The sequence below is a fragment of the Pan paniscus genome, chromosome 11, assembly GCF_029289425.2.
Source record: "Pan paniscus chromosome 11, NHGRI_mPanPan1-v2.0_pri, whole genome shotgun sequence".
Lineage (NCBI taxonomy): Eukaryota > Metazoa > Chordata > Mammalia > Primates > Hominidae > Pan > Pan paniscus.
The window spans coordinates 34,027,917-34,049,568 of NC_073260.2; the positions used below are offsets into that span (position 1 = coordinate 34,027,917).

The following is a 21,652-nucleotide window of genomic DNA, read 5'->3' on the forward strand; positions in this document are numbered from 1 at the left end:
ATAAGGAAGGAAACTAGCTGCTGTTGTATTTGACTCTGCTACCTGTACCACTTAAATAGCATCACTCAAAACCAAAGTCACCTAACCGTGGGTTTATAAACTACAGAAAAAAATACATGCAAATGCACATGGTGACTCAAAAACAGCACAAGACTGTTGTGGATTCACCACGGGGAAGACATCAGACATGCAAACATACATGCCAGCACACAAAGTGTAGAGAATGACATGTCATGTTGGTGACAAGAAAAATTACTACACATAGACAGAGATCAGTTAAATTAGGAGCTACGCTTTATTGAGTAATCTATGTATTTCAGGAGCAACTAACTTCTCTGACAGTCAGTCAAGAAGCTAAATGCCATCTTATCCTTTTCTGGCTGTTTCTCCTCTAGAACTCCAAAGGATGGTCCGACTCTGTGGAATAACATCCTGAAGCCTACTATGGCCGAATTTCCTCTGTCTAATTTCTCAACTGAGGTCAGGGGTCCCAGGTGAGGAGACCTTCCTCAAAAAGGAGCAAAGCTGTTTGAGTTATACAGCCAGTTCTTCTACCTGCCCCAAGCTAAATCCGATGTGCTATAATCCTGAGTAAAAATCTTAAAGAAGAAAGGAAAGATTTAACCCTTGCATGGGAAATATGTTTCTGAAATAATAATTTATAAATTTCTTAATTATCTAAAGGCCCATTCCACAAACAAATGAACAAATATTTTTAAAGTTTATATTACACTCTTAAGCCTCAAAAGAGAATCATTCTAATAAAAAATAGAATTCTGATGGCGTAGCATTATTGGCACTATTTTTTAATTGGATCTTTAGTTTTTGGTTAAAGTTTTAACTATTTCAAAAACCAAATAATTTTGATATAAAGCTAGACTAACAGTTAAGTTTCTTTGGGCCACTTGCAAAGCCAAATAAATGGTTGGGATTTGTGTCTAGGTAACATTATTAAGGTACTCACTTTTGCAATAAATGTACAGGAACCAAAAACAGATGGGAGCCTTTCAAATATCACAGAAATAGATTTTCATATGGACAGCATTATTTCAATTGAGTCAAGTACTACCTAAGCAAAAAGAAAATACTCTCTAATGACAGGAAAGACGGAAATACAGCTTGTATCTTCTCAATGGCTATAATTGTTAACAGGCATAAATACTAAGTTTACTTATATAATGAAATAGCTGTTGGTTCCTACCATAGTTTACTTCTCCCAACTAAGAAGGCCTATACATTCTGATAAGGTACATATAGTTCTAGAATAATATAGGGAGTTTTAATCTTGAAAATAACATTTTTGTTTGATTTATTATCTATTTATTGACTAGAAAACTCAGTGGCTAATAGGTGGAGATTTCCTAATTTTTCCAGCAATACACTGATACTATGCACTGTAGCAATGAAAAAAAAATTACATACTTCCAAAGTAATCTATCAGAAATCTATGTTCTTAGATGGGAATATATAAGAGAATATGTCGCCTCCTGTATAAGTAAATACACCTTTTAGGAATCATAACTAAAAACAGAGGGTTGTTGATTCATTAAAAGAAGCCTCCTGCTCTCATATTAAAGTAGCTATAGACTTAGTAAACAACGTTTGGGAAAACACTAGTTTTCTCCAATGAAAGAAAAAAAGAAGGGAATGAGTTTCAGATATATATACATACTTATATGTACATATTCTTAACTATATATAATCTGAAACAATGATTTTGGCTATGGGAAGTTAAACATTTTACAAGTATCCCCAGTTGTATTCATATTTTGGCTAAAAGACAAAACAGTCTTCTTCTGCAATACTATGCAATAGCTAATAATGAGAAAAACAATTACCTAGTGATAACAAGCAAAGTCCCAATATAATTTCTTTGCTGGTCATTACTCCACTAATCAGCCTGTGTAAGACACTATTGTCACTGACAAAGGTGATCAGGGCCTCTGCAAACTTGGCATAGCAGGAAATGTTCACAGGAGCACAGCGATGGAAGAATGGAATAGGTGCACTGGTGACACAAGAAAAAAAAATCAGAAAAAAAATTACTCCTACTTAATATAAATGCCACATCAAACACACAAATGAAAGGTGAATATGGCTGCAATACACTCCACCCTCCACACATCATTATGGGAGCTAAGAGCTGTGTGCTTAATGCTATGAGGATGACTGTCATGGGTAGTGATGCAAATCTTACCACAAGCCTTATCAAAGAGGGTGGAGTGCATGTTCCAACAGAAGACATTACCCTCCCCTTCTGAAAAGAAACGCACACACACACACACATACACACACAACTACCAAAAGCAAAACCAAACACTTAGAACTCCTTAGCCTGCACATCTACCAGTCAAGGGGCAGATGACAAAGCTTACAAACACATACTTTATTGAACTGAAAATGAATTTTTGCCATAAGCGATTTAAAAATAAAAAGCACATGCTTTTACTTGAAATGTGCCACCATTAATAGAATGTTTCCTCTAACAAAACAGCATACAAAATCTCAGATTAATAAAGGTGTTTACAGCATAAGCTTAATACCTCTCATATAAACAAAGTCATGCTGAGACATCAACAAACAGCGTAATAGGCAGCTATTTAAAACAGTAACCATGAGTACTAATATATGGAAATGCTTATAATGTAATAATATAAGGGGAAAAGTATATCTAATGTGATATCTCTGCATAAAAGATTACACATAATCATGAGAACAGAAAATAATTAACAAGTGAAAAATACTGGACTTGTTAGGATCACAGAATTCTGGGCTATTTTCTTTTTATCAGTTACTATTAATCTAAGATTATCTGTGTCTAAAAAGATGTAAAATAACCAATTACTTAGTCATTTATATTAGGCTTATATGGACTGAAACTTTTACTTGTGAAAGACTAGAGCTATGTGTAAACTGTGACATTAATCTGTTTTGTTACAACATGGTTCAACTTCTGAGAGGACAGTATACACTAATCAATAAGAGATTTTAAGCAAAGAACTACGAATATGCCTTTGGTTGTGATTTACTCGGATTCTATGAGAGCCATACGTATGTCCATGCATAAATACACACTTATATGTGCATTATGTTAAAATTTAGCCATCGTTAACGTGAATCCCACATTTCCAGAATTGTTCTTACAACTTTTTTTAAATGGTATCCATGAAAATATGTTCACAGAACTTTAAGTCCCAGCTACAACTACATTTTTAACTGGAATGATACAAATGTGTTCCTCAGTCTTGGTTGGCACTATATTTTGGTCCAATGAGCGGATAAAATTACATGGTTGGGCACTACAAGGTTTCTAATCTCAGCAAAGCAACTTTGTATGACCTGAAGCAAAACACTATCCTTGTTTCCTTCCTCAAAAAATGCTTCTTTTCAAATAAGAATATAAGCACACTATGTATTAGTTTCCCTTAAATGTTAGTAAATGAGCACCATTGATGGTAAGAAAAAGTAACATCTTTCATGCTGTCATATTTGGTGGAACGTTAAAATAATATAATTTTAAAGATCTAGCCTTGCCTTAGTCTTGCTTTAGCAAATATATCAAAAAATGATGACATAACAATATGACATGAATATTTGTGTTTTAAAATTGCCTCTTGCATCCCTGTGTATTTCTGTCAACCTCCAAAATGGTATTAGTGAAAGTTAATGCCAAAGGTTTGATATTGTATCAGAAAGCACAGGAAGCCACAGCATTCTAAGAAATGCTTGAATTACAGGTATTCAAATCATTGTTTTTTAACCAAAAAGTGCTTCACTAATGATGCAAAATGATATTAAATTATAGAATACCTTTAAGTGAAGTAGATTTAGTTAAAAATATTATGAGAATCAAAAAGGATTAACTGTAGATTTCTAAGTCAATAGAAGCTGATGTGTGACAGAAACCTTTAAACTGACAACTTTGTCATGATGAAGCCTCTTTTCTGATGTTGTCTGGATGCCATCTCTGCAAGTTAATATCTCTGCCTAAGGACTCTTCTAACCATATTTTAAAAATAAAGCCTGGTTCTCTATCCTTCAAAACTAAAATCCTCTCTGTTTCATGATTATCTATAACTCCATCCTCTTTATTTATTACCCTATCATGTGTGATTTAGTCTCTGTTTAACTCACTTGCCTCCAACCTTGAACATAAAATATATTCACTTAAGGATACTGATGTCTTTTTCTTGTTTTCAGTACCCACTATTTTTCTCGGCCCTGCCTTCCTGTTTTCTTTTTCCTGCTAGGCAACTACAAAAGCCCCAATTCTTCTAACCTTGCACCCTGCCTGTAACTCCATCTCTCTCTCTTACTTTCTCCATTAGTTAGCTGAAAGAGTAGGAGTAAGCACTCTGTAAGTCTCTTCAGATCATCATCATCACCATCCAAGAGGGCACCCATAAATCGATGATACAAAATTATATAGGAACAGGATGCCCAATATGTTCAGTGTTTTTTTTCTTTTCAAATTTAGGATGAGAATAGATGATTTTAAAAGAGAATGACCAGAACTCTCAAAATGAAAATCCTTCATTTTTATTTAGGAGGAAATGCTGGGTAATATCTGCCCTGAACTTAACCTTTCAAACATTTTTACACTGTTTATTAACAGTTGGCCAATTGGAAAGAGTACTTTCATAAGTATTCTTCAAAGAACTGGAGCAAAATAACAACAGTCCTTTGCACCAAAATTCAATCTATGTCAGTTAAAAAAAAACAACAACCTGATACTCTAAATTTAAAGGTATAAAATTAGCACATGCTGATTAACTACATTGTCTAGCTGATAGTCAAAATCTGTTCCTAGTGGTAATGAATAACAAAAATAGAAGGCAAACATAAGAAGAAATAATATATAGGCACATTATTCAAAAATAAGATGAAATACTTAGCTTTAAAGTAAAAAGCACTAGATTCCCTTGTTTGAAATCTAAACAAACTAGATTTCCTTATTTGTCATTCTTTTTCTCAACTTTTCCCCAAACAAAAACAACTCTGCCAGCCACAGGGTTTTGATATTTCAACTGTTTTCTTATCAAAAAAAATTAAGTAATAATCGTGTCATTGAAATGGTTTGTTTTATATTTTAGCGTTTAAATCCCATGTGATTTAATGAATTTAGGTGGAGGTGAATTCACCGATTTCATATACCTCTGAGAAAATAATACTTTTGAGGAGCTAGTATTACGAGATCGTTTCTACTTTAGTATCTTACCTAAATGACACATTTTGTGCTTCTTAATTAAAAGGACAAGCATAAAGTATTCTATATACAGTAAGTTTTTCTACCTTCCACCAAATATTGAATCTTTAATAAGTTGATGTAGTCACATTAGGAAGTGATGCTGTTTTACTTGCTGAAGCAGTCAACAAGAACAAAATGAACTTATAATGAGTCTTTTAAAAATTTTTACATTAGTCCCTCATATGAAAATTATATCTTACCTTGGCAAACATACTGTCCATTTGCCTTTAAGTTCAGATCATCACAGTTAATAAGCTCCCTAAAGTATGATGACAAACAGTGCCTAATACCACTTGCCCATTTGCCTTCACAAGAAGGCAGGGGTCTGCATCTCATATAATTACTTTAGAACCTCAGGTTATAAACAAACAATTACACATGATTTCTAGCCAAAGTTTTATTTAAGTAAGTATAACAATAAAGTATCCTGGCAATATCTCTATAGTACAGTAAAGGCAGGAATTACGAGTCTAAACATGGAGTGGTGTTTCTTTTTTCTCTTCTTTCACCCTTTTAAAAACATTTTTATTATTCATTTATTTATGTTTTATAGAGAGAGAGGGTCTTGCTATGTTGCTCAGGCTGGTTTTGAACTTCCAGACTCAAGCGATCCTCCCACTTTGGTCTCCCAAAGTGTTAGGATTACAGGCATGAGCCACTGTGCCCGGCCTTCTTTCACTCCTATACTCTTTGTTGTTGTTGAACACTCACTGTGGTATAGACTACAACATCCTGGATTCAAATTCCAATTTGCAACAATTAGTGGTGTGGCTTTAGATAACTTAACCTCTCTCATCTTCTTTTTCCTCATCTACAAATTGGGGGCAATATCTTGACAGATTTTTGTGAAGGTTAAATGAGATAATATATATGAGAGATACTGTGGGATAGCTGGCATGTAGTAGATGATTTGTAAATGTTAATTTATCCTTGAATCCTCCATTGAAAAATATGAACAGATAACATTTTTTTCTTGGTTATTAATTTCTTTCTTTCTTTTTTTGAGACAGGGTCTTGCTCTGTTGCCCAGGCTGGAGTGCAGTGGCACAATCTTGGCTCACTACAATTCCACCTCCCAGGTTCAAGTGATTCTCATGTCTCAGCCTTCTGAGTAGCTGGGATTACAGGCATGCACCACCATGCCCAGCTAATTTTTGTGTTTTTGGTAGAGACGAGGTTCCACCATGTTGGCCAGGCTGGTCTCAAACTCCTGGCCTCGAGCAATCCACCTGCCTTGGCCTCCCAAAGTGCTGGGATTACAGGCATAAGCCACTGCATCTGGCCTTTGGCTATTAATTTGTCATCTCTACATTATTGTATCATTAATTCCCCAGCACCTAGTAACCTTTCTGGCAGCCAGAGGTGCCCAAATACATGATGAATAAACTGAATTTATGTAATCTGTTTCTACTATTGCTGTTCTCTCTGGCTATTTCTAAAAGCACTGTAAGTATACTGGCTAGCTATTCCCCATATTGCCACCATGGTTGGCATTTCACCAACAGAGAGTTATGAATTTGGATAAAATACAACTCTTTCTAGGCATTTGTTTTTAAAATTCAAAAGCTTTTAGGAATGGTAATCATCTGGTTATTATGTGTCACTAATGCTTCATTGAAAATTAGTTTACAATTGCTTTTCTCTAAAACAGGTGCTGCTTTTAGCTGTAGAAGGCCCCTGGATACCCAAGAAAGATGGGCCAAAGGAAGAGGTTCTAGAAGTTTAAAGAAATACCTCCTAAGTCAAGTGCCAAGCACATAGATGTTTAATGTATATTATCTTGTTTAATTCTTACAAATCCTTGAGGGGAGTATGACTATTCCCACTTCACACATGAGGAAACTTGGTTTACAGAGAGGTTAAGAGACTTGCTCAAGGTGACAAACAGAAAGCAATTATATGGAATTCACCCCAGACTTATCTCAAAGTTCAGGTCCTTCCGTCCCAGTAGTATGCTCCTAGAAGGACACCAAAAGAGATGTGAAGGATGCTGAGGGGTACTTGCCTGCCTCATAGTTTTGCCTGGTGCTGGTCTTTTGCCATTAAAAAAAAGTCACCAAAAACATAGTCCCTACTAGACTATGAGTTTAAAGACAGAGACTAGGTCTTACTCATCTTTGGAGACTTGGTATCTAATACAATGATGGGTGGAATGGGGTGATGCCTCAAGTCTTTTTATTAAAACAAATTTATTCTTATTCTCAGATCCTTTCAGTTTGTTTATCTAATACTATATAGCTCTGGTATTTACAAGATTTGCCTTCTTTCTATCAAATGTTCTTCTCTTTTACTTTCCAACTGGCTTAGTTCAGACAAAAGTGATAACATACTTAGACTGTGATGCACTAAAATAAGTAAAACATAAGGATCTTTAAACACAGCATAAACACAGCATGCCGTCAGTTTTCAGATGGTATAGGTTCAGCACTGCATTTTAGATTAGTGAGATATCAGATGATGACCTTGTTAGAAGCCATTTCTGTCCATCTCTAAAATCTTCTCCCCTAATACTATTCTTTGTCTTCCAGTGAATACCCCTAGGACATTGTGAGATGCATGTGTGTACCAAAAACTGGAAAACCCAAAGTAACCAGGAACAGGCAGTCCTCAACATAGTGGCATCAGAGGTCAGAGGCGGGGAAGGATGTGCAGGATGAGCTGAGCTGCCCCCACCTGACATCCTGCCCCTATTACACAGGAGCAGAGACCTCCCTCTCACACCCAGGCTTTCTGGCTATACTGTCATAATATGTTTTAATCTTGAGAGCATGATTCTATATTCAAAGAATATATTTAAAACAGACTTTACCAGTTGGATAGATAAGGGTATAGAGCTTTTCTAATTTTTATATGGATAAATTTTCTCCTAAGACTATTCAAAGGATCCCCTTTTCTTTACTGCCACAGCCTCCCTAATATTCTCAATTTATATGAATGTAATCTCCGTAGCTGTTGGTTTAAGGCCATAATTTGTAAGTCTCTCTTACTATCTTTTAAAATAGTCCCTTTAGTTTTATGTCTACAGGCTTTAAATTTTGATTTTTCAATAGCAACTTGACAAGATTAATGAGCTGAAAATATATTTAACTGATATATCTTTTTTCTACTTTCAACAGAAAATTTCAAATTCAAGTTAATAAAACCCAAGTTACACCCATAAGTAATCCAAAAGAAAGTAGACATGAGTCTCAAAATTTTTTATACAACAGCTTCCTATAATATATTGAGATACAATTAAAGTGGCCTCAAGTACATTTTCCTGGAGAAGTTGACTCATGTTACACACAGTTGGCAATATACACTAAGGTTGTGATCTGACCAACACTCCAAAGTATGTGGGGGTGTGTGTGTGCACAAATATACATACACACATATACAGATACGTATACCTACCTAATTCTGAGCATATATTTTACAATGCTTGATAATTCATTTCCTTTCAAAAAATCTATTTATAATTTTAAATGTTGCTTTACTTATCACTACTTTGAGGTCCTTCCAAAGAACATTTCTTGTTTCATCTTTGTATCCATTATGCACAGTAGGTACTTAATAATAAATGTTTGTTGAAGAAGACCTTGGATAAGATATAGCAAACAACCTAATACAGAGAATGTTACCTAAAAAATATAACCTGAAAGAAACTATGGGGAATAATCACTGGCAGACTTCCTAAATTTACAAAATAAATTTAAAACAATCCCAGTAAATATTACTAGGATAAATCAAAAAAACTCTTTGGAGATTGTGAGACTTGGTTTCTAAGATTGTTGCAGATTTTACAGCAGTTCAGTGGTTTTGTGCACTTAAAAATTATGGCATGAAAATAAAAACAAAAAAAGCCCCTAAAAGAAATTTTAAATATGTCAGAACAAGAAAAGTTGGTTGCCTATGTGTTGTTTTTAAATATTAAATATATAATGTCATTTCTATTGCTACTTTAAAATTTTTTTTATAAAAGTATTGGACCTGGCCAACAGGTATCAAATGACTATTTTCTCAGAATAACATATATTGTTTAAAATTTACCTACAAAAACAACAGTCACAAGTTAACAACTTTGCAATAAAATTTACCTCGCTGGAACTGGTAGTTTGGGGCAGAGAACAGAAGATTTTGGAGATGTAGTGTATTCAGAAGGCTTTAGGTTGTAGCTACATAGGGCTGAACCTGTTGAAAGAAAAATTATATGTTAGGTGGCAGAACAGTCTGAAAAAATTCTCTTATTATTCATTTTAATTTTGTATTATTCAACATATGCAACTTTCCAAACATTATAGAATTCATAAAAATCTGATTTGATCCATATTATAAGTCCTCAATCATTTAAAACTGATTCTTCTCTAAAATTACTATTAATGTAATTCATGCACAAATTTTAATTAATATTAAAGGTAATAACAATAAATACTAGAACCACCTTTATTGAGTGTCAGGTTCTCTGCAAGATGACATTTATGTATTATACAATTTACTATAATTCTGTAAGGCAGGTATTATTAAGCCTACTTTAAAGAAAAGGAAATAGAGGCTAAGAGATAAGGTAAATAACTTGCCTAAGAACACAGAGCTAGTAGGAGTAGAACTGGGATTAAACACCACATCTCTTTCACTACAAAGCCTGTGCTCAGCTACACATTATGCCAGTTTTTCCTATGCTTTCAATTACTAAATGCTTACAATTAATGCATATAACACATGTAAATTCAGATAATACATTACTTATTTAAAAAGCAGGAAACATTCCTAACTGTAAATAAACTGAAAAAATTGATAAAACTGATAAATTGATAAAAATGATTCCTAGTTTTCAGAGTTTAAGACAGCTTAAATTCAACTTTAGATTGGCTATGCAAAAAAAATTAATTTTTCTGATTATATGGCCAACACATATCTAATATATGTAAAATGTACACAATGTAAAATTTACATAATACATTTATGTGTTATATAATTTACTATAACTCTATGAAGCTGGTATATACATTGATTTCCTTAGTATAGATAATTGAGATGGATAAAGTCCACTAAATCCAATATACGTCTTATTTTCCTGATCCGTTAATTTTAAAATACAGCAACTAGAATACTGGAAGGTTCATTGTATAATATATTGTTAAGCGAGGAGACCCAGGCTCCAGTTCTAATTTTGCTGCATTTCATCACATAAACTGTTTATATTTGATTAACTGATGTTCACACCAGATTACTAATTTGGTCAAATACTTTATTATTAAATAAACAGAATAGCTTTGCATTTGTATTATGAAGATACTGAACTTTTATATTGTACCACCATGGAAAAATCTTAAAATATAATGTGAACAGCAGACTGCAACACTGAGTTAATTATGGAAAAGGCATGTGACCATATGAGAAGGAACTGGAAGGGAACATAGAAAAAAGAATATAGCTTGATTTAATGGGACAACAAAATTGGGAGCAAATTTATTTCATTTATATCTTGTCCTATCAATCAAAATAATTTTTAGAAAGGCACAAACCACCATTTAATTTAGCAATGCTGCCCCAAACCAGCGAAAAACCTAAGTGATTAAATATGTGAGCCTTAATAGCATACTGAAATGAGTGCATGTAGCATATATTTTATATAATGATAATCTGAGTAATCTGACAATGCAAAATATTTTTAAAGCAATAATTACAAGTTACATGGCACTGTTCTTCAAGCTTTTTAAGCTTAAGGTAGGCTCAATAAGAAACTAAGTTTTAAAAATTGTGCTTGACTATTCTTTTCCATTTTAATGATCTATTTTTTAAAAAGCTAAGCATGAATATTAAATATTTAACTCTTCTAAGAGTACTGTCTTTCATATTTGAATATAATGCCACTAGATTACATTTATAGCAGTTTTGCAGAAAACATGACAATAATGGCAAACAAACATTTTAGACTAATCCTGAAATAGCTAGGAGTCCTAGTACAGAATTGCTCATGAAAAATAGCAACTGCGCCAATAAGTGCAGAGGACCCAATGTGATTATCAACTTCCTGATCTGAATTGTCAACTTATTTCTTTCAGAGTCCAAGATGGAATCGATTTGCACAAAACAAAAGGCCCTAACTAAAGCACTTTGTGTCAGTGCTGCCAAATACACTGCTTCATCTGAATTCAGTTAGCATAATCTCTATCCCCACCCCTTCTTCATTTAAAAAAGGAGGTCAGCAGGTGCAATGGAGTTCAATTTTATAAATACTTTCCCAGGATAATACTCAATGAAAGGATAATAGCCTTATCTCTGATGGTATTCTGGGACACAGGCCAGTACTAAATAGATCCTGTACTAAACGGATTAAAGGAAAAAGATCTTCACAATGTGTTAGTAGTAATAATCATAAGAAACCTTATACTGCTTCCTGCTCAAAGGGTTGATGAACAGAGAAGCCTCAATGAAGAACATTAAAACAATGCAAACAGCAAACATTTTACAACTGTTTTTCTTTTCATGTTCATTAGCTAAGGCATTTTCAGTTAACATTTTGAAGGTAGTATGTGTTTTTTTTTTTTCAGTGAAAGTATAAAAAATACTTAGCACAAGAGGTTTGGATATAACCAGTAAGACAAAGTTTTCCTTCTAATGCAAAAGCAGGTAAAAGTTATACATGAGTAATGAAAAGTAGAAAACTAAGAACAAAAGCTTATCTAAAGCACACCAGAGGCAATCCATGCAACTCAGCCGATGTTACTCAAAGACTACCAAAATGAGTGATCTTAGGAACCTAACTTTAGTGTATAAACATTTATCATGGTAAATGGTTGCTATGGCCCCCAAAATGTTTAACTACTACAATTTTTCAAATGCTGTATAATAGTCAATTATTTAGTCTTAATTTATTATTCTTTAGTTCAGTATCAGTTATATCAACTCCCCTAAGAGGTATGTTTCCATCACCACACTCCAAACATTACAGATGAAAAAAAAAGTAATATTTCCAAGGCCTTAAACACAATCACTGGCATATTTAGAAGTGGAATTCTTTGCCCCTTAAGCTGCCATGCTTCCTTTGTGCCATTGCTAATACTCATAATTGGGCAAGTATTCAATAAACTCCTGGGCCAAAAAACATACGTTCTACAGATACCTCAAAAAGAACATCTTTGGAGAAAAATTAGTTCCACCAGGTACTTTCTGATTTTATATTTTCTGTCCTGGCTAATGGTTCCATCATCCGTGAAACATACAAGTTATCCTACATTTTTTTATCTACTGTTTTCCTATACCATTCAAGAGATACTACATCCTGACATTAGACCTTCCTATGTTATCTCAGACCTTCATGACCTCCTACTGTGTCAGTTAAAATACTGTAAAGTGTTTCTCATCTCCATTCTGCATATAACCATCAGAATGGTCTTTGTACAATGCAGATTAGTCATATCATATCCCTATCCTCAGGATGAAGTCCAAATATCCTGGATTCAAGGTCCTCCTAAAGCAGGTCTCTACCTAAAACTCCAGACTCATCTCAACATAATAAACAACATACAATCAATGCTTGCTGTTTAACAAGCTTCCAGGCTTTCACACATGCTGTTCCCTCTGCTTGCGCTGTCCTTTCCCAGCTAGCACCTGAGTGTTGACGTCTGAGCAGAATTTCTACACACTACTCAAACTTCATCTCTTCTGTCAAGCCTTCTCTGACCAACCCAACAAAGCTATTTACTACTTAGCTCTATGATAAAACATGGCATATTCTTTTGTAATTTTTTGTTTATATATCATCTCTATTTTTATAATGCAAACTCTTTGAGAACTCGAACCTTATGCCTTTGAAATGTCTGGAACCTGTATTTCCTAATACATAGATGTCATCCAAAGCCTTCTGTTGAATAAAACAGATATCCTGAGTGGAGAAAAAATGAAATAACTGTTTTTAATATCTTATGTTTTGGTGTTATATGCTATATACAATGTTCGGATGCTTTTCACCATTTGCTACAAATATACTACCTAAAACAACATTCCTCAATCTTGGTATTATGACATTTTGTGCTGGACAATTCTTGGTTGTAGGGGGCTGTCCTGTGCATTGCAAGATGTTTAGCAACATCCCTGGCCTCTATCCACAAGATTCCAGTAGCCTCCCCCTAAGCTCTCATCCAGTGTGACAGCCAAAAATGTCTCCAGACATTGCCAATTATCTTTGAGGAGGCAAAAGCACTTTTAATTGTGAACCAATGGTTTAAAACATCACATTATTTGAAATAAAGATACAAAACAAAGAGTTTCTATGCTGGGGGCTAATTTTTCTTGCTTTAAAATTTTGTTTAATTTACCACCACAAAATTTGCAGGACAGATTAAAATTAAGGAAAAATATTCCTTAAAATATGATTTAAAAATTTGCAATTAATAAGAAAGTCTCTCAATGCAGAACAGTTTTTATTATGAAAGATTTCCATTGCCTTGTGATGTCTAATGAATTTAACCTCTTTTTCACTAATTAAGAAACACTACATGCTGGGAGAATGGAAGATAATTTTCCAATTTTAATTCCTAGTAACCCATGAAAAATATGGACATATTTGCAATTCCCAAGAAGCATCCACCTACAGAAATTAGCCAGGTAAGAATGTGGCATCGTCTGTCAACCACTGTTGGCACACACTAGGCACACATAATAAATATTTGCTGAGTGAATTAATTTTGAACATCTATGTACAAGACTTCTACTAGGTGTTGTGGAGGAAAAGGAGAATTCTGACTCAACTATACTGCAAACTCCTTAAATGTGGGGACTGTACTTTGTATCTGATGCATACTTAATGGGTACTAAGTATTTGTTGAATGAAAGAATTAGTTTAAACTGCATTATCAAATGAAGGATCTTCCTTCTTTTTAAACAACCAAGCATCATTGCTGATCTCTGACTTGGAGACAATTAATTCGGTTGCTAGAGTTGATCATTTCATTCATTTATAAATGATATCAAGTCAAATCTTTTGACTTACTGTGCTAAAAAGAATACATAATTACTCTGGGGTTTAAATTTTATTCATACTGACTGGTAAGAAAAAGGGTAATATACTGATCATCTATTGATACTGATTAATCTAACAACCAGATAACAATAATCAAAAAGACTTATTAGTATTCACAATTAGCATTATCTGAATAGATCACATAATCTGTTAAAGTTTTTAATGGCTAAACAGTAATCATTAAGAAAACACAAGCTTCATGGCTCTACTCAAAATGTGAACACTATCTCAAGGGCAGATTATAAAGCTCTCAAATTTTTTTCAAAATACAGTACATTGAAGAAGCACTCATAAATGGGAGTGCTTTTTCCACATACTATAAATGGGAGGCAAACAAAAGGAAAATAAGATTTCTGCCAGACTTTACTACTGTGTTAGGGAAGATAAAACATGTATTATAAAACACTTTGATAAGAATAATGGAAACGGTAATAAAAATTCCATGTGAACTATTAGCACTGAGAATCTATAGTCAGCCCCTAACTTACTCACAGGTTATGTTCATTTCTATTTATTTATATATTTATTTATTTATTTTTTTAGAGACAAGGATCTTGCTATGTTGCCCAGGCTGGCCTTGAACTCCTGAGCTCAAGTGATCCTCCCGCCTTGGCCTCTCAGTAGGCTGGGAATACAGGCATGCATCACTACAGTTGAAAGATTGTGCTCATTTCTAAACTGCCATTTAGAACTTAGATAGCAAGTGCAAAAATCAAAACAATACGCAAAGCATGTGGTGCAGTCCATGGCATACAATAGCTACCAATAAATGGTATGTTGAAACAAAACTCAGGGCTTACGTCTGATGTTTCTATTCCAATTCAGATGCCCATGCTGAACAATGGGGACAGTGGAGTGAAGTGAAGGGTGGTCTATGGACCAGAGATGCTGGGTCAGAATTAGAGTGGGGAGAGAGAAAGGAGAAGAACTGTCTGAGCAGGCATTGTCTTCCCCTTCCCTTCACCACCTGTCTTGGTATGGCTGGGCTGAGATGAAAGCTGAAGGAGGGAGATTCTCCTCTCCCACTACAATGTACATAGTTCCCTCTGATCCATGGGAATACATTCCAAGACCCCTCGGTGGATGCCCGAAGCTGTGGATAGTACCAAACCCTCTATATGCTATGTCTTTTTGATCTGATAACTGATAGGGCTACTAAGAGACTAACTGGTGGGTGGCATACACAGTGTGGATATGCTGGACAAAGGGATGATCTGTATCTGGGTGGGATGGGGCAGGTCCGTGCAAGATTTCATCATGCTACTAAGCAAAGTGCACAATGTAAAACTTATGAATTATTTTTGGAATTTTCCATTAAATATTTTCAGACTGCAATTGACCATGGATAACTGAAATTGAACAGTAAAACTATGGATAAGGGAGAACTACTGTATGTGTTATTTGAATTTTCAAAAATAATTATAATAAGCAGGAAAGTAGCCTGTTCATCAGACTGAAGAGAAGGAAAGTGAAAGTAAGATGGAATTCATGCCCTGCTGAAAATAAGAACTCAGATGAGAGCATTCACCAGATGGTTTCAGTTTTCTCTGTAGGGCATAAGTTTTGGAAAGAGTACAAACAAGAGGGCTTAAGAGAAGAAGAGATATGAATAATCACTTGGATAGTATGTATAAGGGAGATAAATGAATGAATAAAATGAGTTATTTAGAGATGAATAAAAATAACTGATTTTACAGAAATACTGGTTAGATTGGAGAACAATTTACCTGCTGGTGTCAACTCACACAGATACAGAATTGAGGATAAAGTGTTCTGTGAGAATGAGAAATTATTAAGTGGCAATAGAGTAGAACAGGGAAATCCAGCCCATCATTCTTTCAAAAAACATTTATGGATATCTACTTATCTACTGCGTGAGCCTCTATATTAGGGCCTGGATATTCCCAGATGAATAGAGCATGAGCTTGCCCCTAGGAAATTCATACACAACTGCAAGAAGTTTGATACTGAGTCCTTATGGTATTTGGCAACTTCAATTTTTTAAAGGCAATTTTTAAACTGTTTTCTTCTCTAGCATTATGTATTTATAATATTTGTGTTATATGAATTATGAACCATAAAAGTAAATGCACATTTGTACCCCACCACCCAACTCATGTACTACCATTCACAGTTCTTTTATTATTATTATTATTTTCTTTTTCTTTCTTTTTTTTTTTTGAGACGAAGTTTCGTTCTTGTTGCCCAGGCTGGAGTGCAGTGGCATGATCTCAGCTCAGTGCAACCTCCACCTCCCAGGTTCAAGCAATTCTCCTATCTCAGCCTCCCAAGTAGCTGGGACTACAGGCACATGCCACCATGCCCAGCTAATTTTTGTAGTTTTAGTAGAGATGAGGTTTCACCATGTTGGCCAGGCTGGTCTTGAACTCCTGACCTCAGGTGATCCACCCACCTTGGCCACCCAAAGTGCTGGGATTATAGGTGTGAGCCATGCACCTGGCCAGCCCTCACATTTTTATATTTGTCTGTCTGCCTTTAAAAGCCTTTGTAATATGACAGCATCTCCACAATACCAATCTAATTTCCAGCTATTTCTTCCAAACTGTCTATTGTAGTCATACTTGACAGGGGCATTCCACAAACTCTAAGTGCCCAAGAAAACAACTCCTTTTTCTTGTTTAAAAGAAACAAAGATTTGAGGAAATAATTTATTTGCCTAGTAAATACATTTCTTACAACCACCACCATAGGAACTGAGAGCTTCTTCCCCTTTAATATCTAGAGGTAATAAAATTTCATGTGAATGGATGGTTGTAAGTGCTAAAAAGTACTTTCAAATGTTGTCATGGAAACTTAAAATTCTTTGAAAAGCATTTATATTATCTTCTCATTCTAGTAAGAAACATGTTATATTGCCTTGCATCTTAAAATAAGGTATAAAATTAGCACTTAAACTGTTACTACCTCAAGTGGGACTCTTTCATGAACTTAATAAAAATTATGATAAAATAAAGACAACATAAAATTACTATCTTAATCATTTGTAAGTGTACAGTGCAGTGACATTAAGTTCATTCAAACTGTTGTGCAAGAATCACCACCATCCATCTCCAGAACTCTCTTCATCTTACAAAACTAAAACTCTTCACCCATTAGACAATATTCCCCTTCCACTCTCCCTGCCACCCTGGCAACTATCATTCTACTTTCTGTCTATATAAATTTGACTACTCCAGGGTGGAATCATACAGTATTTGTCCTTTTGTGACTGGATTACTTCACTTCGCATAATGTCCTCAAGGTTCATCCATGTTATAGCATGTGTCAGAATTTATTTTCCTATTTCTTATTGTGGTAAAAAATGCATAACATATAATTGACTGTCTTAACCATTTTTAAGTGTACAGTACAGCACTATTAACTATATGCATATTGTGGTACAACAGATTTTTAGAACTTTTTCATCTTGTAAATCTGAAACTCTAGTCATTGAACCACAACTCCCTTTTTCCCTCTCCTTCAGTTCCTGGCAACCACACTTCTACTTTTTGTTTCATGTAAGTGGAATTACGCAGTCTCTTTCTTTTTATGACTGACTTATTTGACTTAGCATAGTGTCCTCAATTTTCATGCAAGTTGTAGCATATGCCATTCTTTCCTCCTTTTTTAAGGCTAAAATAATATTCCATTGCATGTATACACCACATTTTCTTTGTTTTTGTTTGTTTTTGAGGTTTTTTTGAGACAGGGTCTCACTCTGTCACCCAGGCTAGAGTGCAGTGGCATAATCTCAGCTCACTGCAACCTCCTGGGCTCAAGCGATCCTCCTGCCCCAGCCTCCTGAGTAGCTGGGACTACAAGTGCATGCCACCATGCCTGGGTAATTTTACTTTTTATAGAGACGAGATCTCACTACGTTGTGCAGGCTGGTCTTGAACTCCTGAACTCAAGTGATCTTCCTGCCTCAGTTTCCCAAAGTTCTGGGACTACAGGTGTGAGCCACCACGACTGGCAGTTCACCATATTTTCTTTATCCATTTATTGGTCTACCGACATTAGGTTGCTTCCACCTCTTGGCTATTGTGAATAATGCTACAATGAACACGATTATGCAAATATCTCTTTAAGATCCTATTTTGAATTCTTTTGGATATATTCTCAGAAGTGGGACTGCTGTATCATATGCTAATTTTATCTTTAATTTTTTGAGGAACCTCCATACTACTTTCCATAGCAGCTGCACGGTTTTACATTCCCATCAACGGTACACAAAGGTTCCGATTCTCTACATCCTCACCAACACTTGTGTGATTTTCAGTGTTTTTTTTTAATAGTAGATCTTCAGATAGTCTAGATATTAACTGCTTACCAGATATCTGATTTATAAATATCTTCTATGGGTTGACTTTTCACTCTGTTGATTTTTGTCCTTTGATGTACAGTTTTTAATTGATGTAATCCAACTTATGTATTTTTTCTTTTGTTGCCTGTGCTTTTGGTGCAATTTGGTGCCATCCAAGAAATTATTGCCAAATGCAATGCCATGCAGCTTTCTGCTACATTTTCTTCTAAGAGTTTTTGCAGTTTTAGCTCTTACATTTAGGCTCTTTCATGGACCTTTAACTAGCCCCTCTTACTGATTTGAAAATTTCCCACTTAAGTTTGAATTATATATTAAAGATATTCCTCTCTGAAATTAATGATTGAGGTCTATATATTTGAGGCTAAAGGGTCTGTGTATTTTCTAACAGAAATATGCTGTAACAACATGCAGACATAGATTCTAATAAAAATTATTTGCTACTCTTGAATCAACTTGCACCTCAAATGATAGAGAGGATAACTGAATGGCCAGGTATCTGGCTCATACCTGCAATCCCAGCACTTTGAGAGGCCGAGGAGGGAGGATCGCTTAAGGCTAGGAGTTTGACACCAGCCTAGACAACACAGCAATACCTCACTGCCATATAAAGTAAAAAAATTATCTGGGCATGGTGACACATGCCTGTAGTCCCAGCTACTCAGGAGGCTGAAGCAGGAGAACCACTTGAGCCCAGAAGTACAAGGCTGCAATGAATCATGATTGTGCCACTGTACTACAGCCTAGACCACTGCACTTCAGCCTGTCTCTTAAGCAGGAAGAAAAAGAAAAAAACCAGATAACTTAAAAAGACAAAAGAAGGAAAAATAATGCAAAAAGCAGAGAAATAATTCTCTCAGCGATAAGGATAATATTGGAATTAAATCTTACCAGGTCTAGTTTTAAGTCACCAATTTAAACAGCAGGATAGGTTCTTTTGAGAAATTCAGAAATTTCAACTTAGGGTTGCTACTCAAATAAGGTATTTAGGCCTCTATACAAAAAAAAAGGCTCTCTCTCTGATATAATTTTATAGCTTTTCTATTTGCCTGTTAAAATTTTGTCTTCTCTATCCTCCATTGTTGTGCTTCTGGATGCTGTCATTTTTTTATGGCTACCTTATTGACTTACTATTCATACAGCTGGCACAAAACCCTAATGGTGCCTTTGTAGCTAGGCACCAATTTAAGAAGTCTGTTTGCTGAAATAATGTTTATTCATTAATACATCTTGAGCACCTACTTTGTGCAAGACACAGTGAGAAATACAAAGCTGTAAAACCCACCAGGAGGGTCTTCTTAACTAGACCTGAACAGGCCACAGTCAGTATCATATTCACTTAGAAGGATACCAGCCTGGAAACAAAGCATACCAGCAGGGGACCATAGGGCATTTCTCCCCCAGTGAACATCTCAGCAGGCCACACAGCCAATAAGGACCTAGTTCTCTTCTAGCCCTCCAGATGACAGGGCTCAGGTTCAAGGGACCAAGACTCACATCCAGTGGGTTTTTTGAGAAGATATATTGGAAGACAGTTCAAGACTAGATCATAGCTTTGAATGATAGCATAAGACATACAGACTTTTATTTTTTACTATGGATGATTTCCGAGCAAGGGGTTAGCATTGATTGAAGTTCTAGGAATGTTAATATGTCAGTAGTATGTAAGAGAGCTAAAATTAGAGAGAGACTGGAGGCAGAAAGACTATTACATTCCATTAGTGGAATAATAATAATTATAATTATAATAGCAGCAGCCAATAATTTTTCTTAGCAACTTAATATTTGCCAGATACTGTTCTAAGCATTGTTCATGTATCAAGTCCTCATAACCATCCCATGAAGTATATTAGGTACGAATATTGTCCCTATTTCATAGATGTGGAAACTGAGGCAAGGAGAAGTCAAGTAATTTGCCCAGGGTCTCACAGCCAGTAAGTGGTAGGAGCAACATCTGAACCCAAACAATAGGACTCCGGAGCATATACTTTTAACCACTCAACCACACCACTTGTCAGAGTATACTCACATTGTCTAAAATTCTGGAAAAACCCTTAAGGAAGGGCTCACCCCTCCCTAAGAAACCTTATAATGATGAGGCTGGCATGAGGCTCAGCAACAACACATGTGGGGATACAATATGGGAATAAATAATGAGATCGTGAAGAGTGGTTGGCACTTCTTTATTCAAGTACCTACCAAGTGTCCAGTATTCTTCATACATCATCTTATTTAATCTTCATAACAACTTATGAGGGAGTATTATTTTTAATCCACATTTTTTCAGATGAGGAAACCTAGGCTCAGAGAACTTTTACCCTTTACCCTCATTACAGAGCCAGTCAGTGACAGTCAGCACTGGAATCCAGACCCAAATCAACCCATGTTATCCTATGCTGAGGGCATGGAACAACGGAACAGGGATACTGCCAGCCTGGGAGGCTGCAGTCCTCCTGCCTTCAGAAGGCTAGCATCCCCAACTGGAAGACACTGGAGCCATGCTAGTGTGTGTAGAGCTATGGTTCCAGGCTGTCTGTCCACCCAGCTAGAAGTTGTACCCACTGGATACTTGGGTCGTTCCTTGTTCCAAGCAACCAGCACTAGCCTGTGGATCTGGGCAGGATCAAGGCAGCTCTGAGGATTCCTACACACAAAATACAAGCATGAAACCTCAAGGAAATTCAAAAATACAGGCCTCTACAAAGGGTGGTTAAAAAAACGATTCTCTGAAGAGAACTGAGGCAAGCCATGTGGACCTGAGGATGGTACTAGAGATAAAATGCCTCAGAGAACAAAGCTAGATTTCAGGAAACTATGTTCGTTTTCTCAGCTAATTCCTCTATCTTTAGCCTCAAAGTTGCTCACAATTATTATCAGAAAAAGAGCTATGACAGAACGTTAAATTTAAAAAGCAGAACACAAAACTATATACACACCAACTCATTGAAAAAGTACTGATGCTAGAATGTAAATTTCTACTTCTTATTTTTTCTGAAATTTTCAAATTTCCTATAATATGCATATGTTACATTGCTAACCAGGGAGATCTATCTATCTATCTATCTATCTATCTATCTAT

The 21,652-nt window shown here is 35.4% G+C and overlaps 1 protein-coding gene across 6 annotated transcripts in view; it reads right to left on the reverse strand.

Annotated features, from left to right (window-relative positions):
- Positions 1-21,652, reverse strand: part of SLC44A1 (solute carrier family 44 member 1) — a 194,355-nt gene that overhangs the window by 81,325 nt on the left and 91,378 nt on the right. For all 6 annotated transcript variants that reach the window (XR_010109015.1, XM_034967914.4, XM_055117767.3 and 3 more), the window contains exons 5-6: positions 9,325-9,418; positions 1,839-2,008 (exon numbers count right to left, since the gene is read on the reverse strand). Coding sequence is in view for 5 of the 6 variants with exons in the window: in XM_034967914.4 (XP_034823805.2) it covers positions 1,839-2,008; positions 9,325-9,418 (264 nt within the window). In the remaining variant the exon portion in view is untranslated. The remainder of the gene's footprint in view (positions 1-1,838; positions 2,009-9,324; positions 9,419-21,652) is intronic.